The 8,332-nt window shown below is 52.5% G+C and overlaps 3 protein-coding genes across 3 annotated transcripts; all 3 read right to left on the bottom strand.

Moving 5' to 3' along the window:
- Positions 1-518: 518 nt before the first annotated feature.
- On the bottom strand, positions 519-1,325 carry DQ04_07631020 (hypothetical protein; the record flags this gene model as incomplete). The annotated part of the gene is made up of 1 exon (XM_009315247.1): positions 519-1,325. One exon carries the CDS (start codon positions 1,323-1,325, stop codon positions 519-521), a length of 807 nt encoding a protein of 268 aa, XP_009313522.1.
- A 627-nt stretch (positions 1,326-1,952) lies between these two features.
- Positions 1,953-5,444, bottom strand: DQ04_07631010 (putative ubiquitin-activating enzyme e1; the record flags this gene model as incomplete). The annotated part of the gene is made up of 1 exon (XM_009315246.1): positions 1,953-5,444. The coding sequence occupies one exon, from the start codon at positions 5,442-5,444 to the stop codon at positions 1,953-1,955; it is 3,492 nt and encodes a 1,163-aa protein (XP_009313521.1).
- Positions 5,445-5,832: 388 nt separating this feature from the next.
- Positions 5,833-8,289, bottom strand: DQ04_07631000 (hypothetical protein; the record flags this gene model as incomplete). Its single annotated transcript, XM_009315245.1, has 1 exon — positions 5,833-8,289. The coding sequence occupies one exon, from the start codon at positions 8,287-8,289 to the stop codon at positions 5,833-5,835; it is 2,457 nt and encodes an 818-aa protein (XP_009313520.1).
- Between the last annotated feature and the right edge of the window lie 43 nt (positions 8,290-8,332).

Genomic DNA, 8,332 nt, shown 5'->3' with positions numbered 1-8,332 from the left:
TATTTGGATTGATATTCTACCCTCAGTTGGGTTGCCACTGGCTGTTCTGTTCTCAGATGGTGACCGTCTTAGACTTTGCCCTCTGCTGCCTTCTTCGAGATCCTTTCTGCGTGAACGGGGCGACGACCACTACGCAGATCCGCCACCAAACAAACAAAAAACAACAACAACAACAGCAACAAAACAAGCAAAAATTAAAATAAGAGCAGCAAATTCACCAATCAGTAGTGACAGGGGTATTGCAGCACCATCAGAACTCAGAAAAAGTGGCGAGGAAAACAATTGGGAGAAATAATCTAATCGAGTGTGGAGACATTCTACTCTCGAGATATATATATATATATATATATATATATATGTATATATATTTAGCACATGAATTATAAAAGACAATGCAATACAGGTAAGCGCGCCTCAATACAGCCACGTATCACAAAAAAACAAAAAAAACACACACACACACTCATACATACACACAAGAAAAAGAAACGATTCAGTTCATGAAGTCTTAGCCACGTTCATGGAGTTGCCAATGATGAATCGTCTGAGTCAGAACAATCAAAACAACGGCGTCGGAGGGGAACTGGCCGCTTCACAACGCGAGGAAATACATCGTACATATCTGCCACTTGCGCAGGTGAAAGAGAGGAAGCGAGGGAAAAGGAAATCTGGTTGCCTGATGCTCGTTTCTCTACAAGAGGACTCGCATTTACAGAGAGGGCACATCGTTTATTGAATTCGCTCGAAATTGGAGGCTCGAGCGTGCGCGTGGGGGAACTCCAAGCATTTCGTATCACACGTTCTTCTTCGCACTGCTGCACACACTGTACCTGCAGCGGCATCGCATCGCCATGGCTGCCAGACCACAACCGTGCCCGTGGGACAGATAAGCTCTGTGTATTGACTGAGGAGTGCAGCCCTACGCGCTGTTCGTTTTGCGCGGCATAGCTCGCAACCGTCCGACGGTACCGTGTGACAAAACTAATCATCGGCGGTCGTCCACGCCTGAGGCTGGAGTACGATCCCGAATCGGAAAGCGAATGGGATGGCACGACAACAGCAACACTGTGCGACGGCTCCCGAAGCAACATGATTTCTCGCGCGAAGGGGGATCCCCCAGAGCCTGCCGACATGTTGATATGCGGCGACAGCGACGCGTCGCGCCACATGCGCTTCGGCTGTTGGACCGGCGACGCGCTCACATGCCCGGACTCGCACATCGCGCGAGACTCATCCGCGGCGAATGCACTCCTAACGCCCAGCACATTGCTGCTACCCGACGCCGTGAACTGTTTGCTCCGGATTGGAGAAAATAAACCATCCATCACCTTTTTGTGTGTTTCGTCCGCCTGTGTGCGGGAGTAGGGGCAATGAAACACTGGAGACGCGTTAGTGATTGTGTCGTTCAACAGCGGACGCCACTGAGAGAGAGGGCGAGCTTCGTGCTGCTCCATACAGCACCTGCCGGCCAACCGCTACTCAGGTGCCGATGTAAGTACTGGTGCACCGCGGAAATCAGGGACTAAGCGATCCAACAAGATATGAACGAGCAATAACAAAGAAAAAAAAAGGCAAGAAACAAAAAAAGAAACGGTAGATGTTGCACAAATAAAAGAGGAGCACAAAGACAGAAACAAAGGCACAGCTGTGTCCTACACACCCCATCATCATCAACAAAATCAACCGCATCAGCAAAAGGTGCATCCTCGCTTTTTAGGGCAAAAACAAAACAGATTTTTTTCTTTCTGATACAGCTTGCGATGGAAGAAGTACAATCCGACACGAGCTCACACACCCCTTATACATGCATGTCAATCTGTAATATATTCTCCTATCCAGTAATGTCTCAATATACCTGTTTGCTTCACCCAGAGGCGCTCTTATTTTTTTCTTCTTCTCTTCCGTATTACTCCCTTCATGCCGTGTATCTTTTTTTTTTTTCCTCTCTGTACCTATTGTGTGATACACAGACGGATCATTGCTGTCTCCACGTCTACTTCGTCGACTCCGTCCTCCTCATCGTCCATCGACACCGTTACAGACAGCTCGCAGAACTGAATGCGGTTCTGCCAGAAGGGCTGCGGCAACTTCCCACCCGCCTCCGCCAGTTTCTGCTTCTCAATCACCTCCATCAGTGAGAGGTTCGCGTTGGCGTGCTTCCTCGATCCGTTCCACAGCATGCCCTTCCCAACACCAATACCGACCACCTCACACAACGCCTCGGTACCGACCGGGCGCAGAGCGTTCAGCTGCTTTTCCAGCGCCGTCGCAAACTCCTGCACGGTGGTGCGTTTCGTTACAGGAACTTCGATCGTGTCGTACTTGGTGAAACCTTCCGGCAGACGCACAATCTTCTTCTTGTAGGTATAATCTTGCTCCGGTAGATAGGTGGAGACAATCTTGGTGCGGTTCTTGATAGGGGTATCACGTTCAAAGAGGACGTAATTGTTGGTGCCCACGTCGATCATGCCGTTGCGAAGACACGAGACATCGCTTCCTTGCAGGGCTTTAAAGTACTCGATGAGGGCAAGGCCCGTGACGGCGGATGTCGTGGTCGCAATCGCCGGAATGATCTTTCCCGCAACGAGTTTTATCTTCATCCGTTCCTGCGTCGGAATTTCATAGTTCAACGCGCGGAGGTTACTCGCGGCAGTTACGAAGTCAATATGGAAGTTGTCATCATCATCCTTCTCGAATTCTAGAGCTGCGGCCTTCGTCTTGTTGCACCGCTTCGCCATGGCGACAATGCTTTTCAGCATCTGGTGCAACTGTTCATCCTTTGAACCTTCTGCCTTGGCTGTGTCGTGCCTGTCCACAGTGACAAGGAGGTCATCGTCGAGGCCCTCCACTGCACCTGGCTGATACGCCGGCACATCGCGCTTCGAAATGACACTATTGAGCCATCCTTGTGCACGGTATTGCTGCATCCACCGATTCTTCTCGTCGTTGAAGCGGGCCTCGTGCTTCGGCGGGTGCAAGCCATACATGCACGCAAACAGATTGGTCGTAGATATGAGGAACTCCACCACGTCTGGGTTGGAGGTTATTGTCTTGGGGTCAACTTGTAACGCCGTCGGGTACTTGCGGTGGCCGGACCAGAAATCATCACCGTTCTTTTTCTTTGCGTTTCGAGGGAAGGAGCGCTGCAAGTCGAGGATGCGGTCACGGAAGAGGTGGAACATCACTTCCCATGCGCACTGAACACATTTCTCCATATCGACACCATCAACAAGAATTGACAGCGTCTTCTGAAGCATGCGCACACTGCCCAGGTGCTTCTCAACAAGACTGAGACGCTCCCCAGCACTCTGTGCTGCATTGAGTTCCTTTTGGACACGCTCTGTGAAAGCGACAGGGTCTTCTAGCAGCTGCTCCGCGGTCTGCATCGGGGAGACAAAGAGGTCATCAAACTGTGCGCGGGCCCACTCGATGCAGTGATCAAATATGTACGGGAAGTTACGTAGCGTGCACATCGGAATGCCCCCAGAAGCGTCTGCTGCACCCCCGTCAGCGTATGAGGTCGTCTTCCCTGGCACAACAATATCAACATTTCCGCCTGTTCCCATTGTCCCTGCCTCCACGAGTATCTTGTTATACTTAACGCACTGCTGGTCTACATACAGTCGCGTCTCCATGTTATCGAGTGCGTTCACTACCACATCCAGCTCGCTCCAGAAGTGATCGTGGTACACGTGCTCCGTGCTGGCGCCGACGTAATCCTGCCGCGGGTTAATACAGGCATCTTTGTTTATGACGCGCATGCGTGCTGCTGCTGCCGCTGACTTGGACTGACCCACATTCTCCTCGCGAAAGAGGAACTGTCGGCTGAGATTTGACACCTCGATGCGATCATTGTCAGTCACGACGAACGACCCCTTTGGTCCACACGCCACTCCGCAGAGAGCGAAGTTCTTGATATTCTCACACCCCAGCGCACCACAGCCTACCATGAAGACACGGAGATTGCCCAACTTCTCCTGGAACGTTTTTCCAAGCATGGCAATAAGGTGATCATAGCGGGAGTTTCTTGGCTTATATTCATCAGAGATGGGATACATTGCACCACTCGGCAGCATAGTGGCACAACTGAAGTGAAACCATTGACAAATTGGTGTGTACTTCCCTGTAATCTTCACAATCTCCTGTGCGACGACGGCACCAAAAAAGGCGCAAAGAGGTTGCAGCTCGGCGGTGGCGAGGAGTGCTTCTGTACGAACAAATGACTCGTCGATTGCATCAACATGGAGTGGCGTCGGTGGTGGTGGCGGTGCGGGGCGTGGAGGGAATTCCTTTTTTTCTGGCGCCAAGAACATCATGTGTGGTTCCTCGTTCAACCTTGCCTTTGCCACTCTGTTCTCATTGTTGATAATCCTTCCAAGTGCTACCAACTCCCCTGCCTCCTTTGCGTTATGCAACTGAGGAAGCCTTCCGTGTTTCTCCGCAAAGCGCAGCAATGCAAGCAGGACAAGATGGGATTGTGACTCCTCTGAACCGTCCATCATGGGGCTCACTGAGACGAACTGACCAGGGGACATGAGGGCCTCCTTTAGGGTGCGGAAGTGCACCTGCTGCACTTCCTTGAGCTCGTGGAGGAAACCACCTGACACATACGCGGAGTAGCCCTGGCTCTCAAGGGAGGGGTAGATACGCACAGTGTCGCGCGGGTCGGATGTGCACACTACGCCATCGAATACCGCGTTGTTCACACTTTTCCCATCCGACTGGCACAAGCCCTTCACCTCGGTGAACTTCACCCGTGTATAGTCTCGCAGCGCCCCTGGTGTCTGCCCCTCCGGCGTTTCGTAGCGGATGCGCGTGTACGCGGCGCCAGTTTTGTCGTGTTTTGTGACGACCTCCAGAATGGATTTTTGAATCATAGGACGACCATCGGGGTCCTTGACGGTGAAGCAGTCGCCGTGGTCGGCGAAGACAGAACCGAGCACACCGCCCTGAAAGGCGAAGATGAAGGAGATGGTCGGTGAGTGTGTGTGGCAGTAGGTGTTCCACTTGGTGAGCGTTGTCATCGTTATATCCATGGCGGCGGATGTGTAGACGACGGCGTTCACTTGGCTCACCACCACCTCGCTGAGCGCCTCAACAACACGCACGCGGACGTTTGGATTCAGTTCAGACACAAAACGCTGCGATGCCTCGGCGCGGGTGAGACCGGCGTGCAGTGCGGCGTCTGTGACGGCGAAGTTGACGCCCATATCCTTCGCCTCCGCCCGCTTGGGGTCACAGAGGATGATAGTGTGCACGCCCGCCAGTGCGAGGTTCTTTGCCGACTCGATGCCGACGCCACCGCAGCCGACGATGAGCACCTTGAAGGAGATAAGCCTCGCCATCGTTTCAAGGCCGTATGTACCGATGGTGCGGCTCTGCTTGTCCAGAAACTTCGAGTCGATGGCTGCGCTGACTGCAGCAGAGTTATCTACGGCGGACATATCTGCAGCCCCCTTCTCTTTATCTGCTGCGAGGGCTTGGGCCAGGTGTGGGTTGGGCTCCGTTCGGTGGGACCCAGTGTTATGTGAATATGACGCAGAACAACAAGAATGGTGATCCCGTTCGTGTTTGCGCATGTGGCTCTACTAATGAGGAGTAGCAGAAAAAGCAAGAAGCAAAAAAAAAAGGAAAAGGACGAAGGAAAGAAAAAGGGAAAAAAGGAAACCGCAACAACAACAAAAAAAAAAGAAAACAAAACAAAAGAAAGAAGAAAGGCCAACTATAAGAGGCTACAGGAAAAAAAAATAAGAGACAATGAAAAAAGAAAATGTGTTTCTTTTTTCGTCCGCCATATATATAAAGTATTGACCATGCCCCCGCCATGTTGTTTCACTTCGCATCTTCGTCGAGACGCAGAATAAAATACCGCACACAGACAGATATCGGCTGCATGCGCAGATTGTCATCGCTCTCATTCCCCTTGCCCTTGGCATCACTTTGCTTTGTGTCGTATAAACGCAATGTCTCCACCATCGTCTTCCCATCGTCCTGAAACGTGTACCATGTGCGCTCCATCAGGCCACTTGACAGCGTTGTCTCCATACAGAGCCCTGCCCCGCCCTGCAGGACGCAGGCGCGCGAGCACGCCGCCCCCCGACTGGCACTGTGCCACTCCCACTCTGTGCCGTCAAACCGCACAACATGTTCCCTGCTACACAGTGACGTCCGCATGACGGCACACACCAGCGACTGTTCCTCGTCCACAGTAATGATGAGTTTTGGTGACAAGTTTTCAATGAAAGTGCGCCACATCACGCCAACACCTTGCGCTGCAAGGAAGGCCCCGATGTTTCCGGTCCCTCTCGACGAATCAAGCACCCACGTGCCGTCGGAGGTGCCCTTCAGCTTCGAAAGGTCCAACTTACTGGCGTGTGTCGTGAACTGTGCGTCGGATGGGACGATGCACTCCGCCAAACCCCCGTCTGTCACCGCCACCAGTGCCTCTATACTACTCGGTGGGGACAGCACAAGGTCAATGACCTGCACATGGGATGGAATCCATGACGCACAGCACTTCTCAAGGACATAAGACAACTCCCGAAGCACAAAGGCACGCAGTGTCAGCGTTTTGACATCAATCGAGATGCTTCCAAAGTAACTCAGCCATTTCCCATGACACCACTGAAGTGTCTCAAGGACTTCCCTCGGGTCCTTCGGATGGTGAAAGATAAATGCGTACGCGCCGAGGAAGGTTGTGAAGACAACCATATGCGCATCCGAAAGTGAATGACCCTGAAGACTCACCAGTGTCCTCACTGTACTTGTGGCAGACGCTGCAGGCCCGCCCACAATTTCCTCTAGTGACTTCATGGCACCTACAGATGGTTTCTCCATTGCAGCGGTAGCCACTTCGCGCAGCACACTGTAGAGCTTCGTGACCTTCTGCAGACTGCTGTTTCCATGACTTTTAAGGAAACCATTGCCTGTAACATCGATTGAAGACCCATCTGCGGCAATGACTTTGCCTGTAAGACGCACCGTACCCAACCAGCAACTCGGCTGCAAGGCGAGTGCCACAAACTCTTGGTGGGGAAACGTCGCCTCAATAACAGCCTCCAGTTTTGCACCATCACGGAATGGGGTGCGCAGCATCCACCGAGTGGCGAAGAGTGTACCTGTCTCCTCACTGCGAAACTGTGAAGTGACGTCCGCGTTTAGTTCAATGTCTTTGTGATGGTGTTCACTCTTTCCAGTGTCACCGCACTGTGTCACGACATAATTGCATGCTGGCTTCATATCCACAGGGCCTACCGTGCATATAACGCTAAGAGCGTCCCGTGTACCATTTTCCAACTGGATCGAAAACGAATGCCACACGTGACACAGATCTGCGCATTCTTTTTGAGCCTGCAGATATTTTGCCTCTTCATTGCTTCGAGGCAGGGCGAAGCCAAACGTGTGGTCCATCCACATCGTCCCACCCTTCAGATTGGGGCTGCGAACAATCTCCAACTTATCGGAAGCGCGTATTACGCGCAGTTCGCCTTCGACCACCTTACAATGAGGGGTAAAGTACTGGAACACGTCACAACTCCAGTCGCCACCGAGCTTCAGCACACCGTCGGTACCATGTAAAACAGGATTCTGTGTCGGTACCAGTGTCAGCTCCACCATCGCTTTCACTTCCTCTCGCATATCTGCACCGCCTGTCTCAAACGTGGTGCCAGATAGGTGGAGCTTGTACCATGGGAAGGCTGTCTTCTTCTTTCCTTTTGGCTGCGGGACCATCATCAGTTGGTTTTCCGCGTAGTGGATATCGAGGCCACCCAAACGCACCGACGCGGGCCCCGCCATGAGTAAGTCCGGCAGCGGTAGACGATTCTGGCCGAACTGCTCCGCCAAGGCGGTAAGGAAGTGCTCGTCAACGGCGCACCTTCCATTTGCCGCCAGACACGCCGCTACGAGCGGAGCCTGATGGTCCACTTCGCTGAAGCGGTAGTACTTTTTGGTTTCATGATCCACCAGCACCCAACTCACTGCGGCAGCGTATGGGACAGGATCGTTGATGTTTGGCGGCTCATCGTCACCTGCAAAGGCGAGGCGAGCGAATGTGACAAATAAACCGAAACGGCCATTATCGCCGATTCGACCGTTCACACCCCACCACTCCAAAGCACAGTTATCGTGCGGAGCGTCGTGCTCCACACACATCTCAAGGATGCTTTCCCTATCCTCGTCACTGTCACAAACCACATGCTTCGGCCATGAGGCTCGCATCCGCTCTCGGAGAACAGCAGCTTCACCCGGCTCTGGCCTACACTTTTTGCGTGGAGATTCATCAACCATATTTGCTTACTTTTTGCCCTCAAATGCTTCCTGGCAACAAATA

Source organism: Trypanosoma grayi (assembly GCF_000691245.1).
Source record: "Trypanosoma grayi strain ANR4 Tgr_763_V1, whole genome shotgun sequence".
In the NCBI taxonomy this organism is placed as follows: domain Eukaryota; phylum Euglenozoa; class Kinetoplastea; order Trypanosomatida; family Trypanosomatidae; genus Trypanosoma; species Trypanosoma grayi.
Note: the sequence above shows the minus strand (reverse complement) of the source record. Positions and strands in the feature narration are given on the sequence as shown.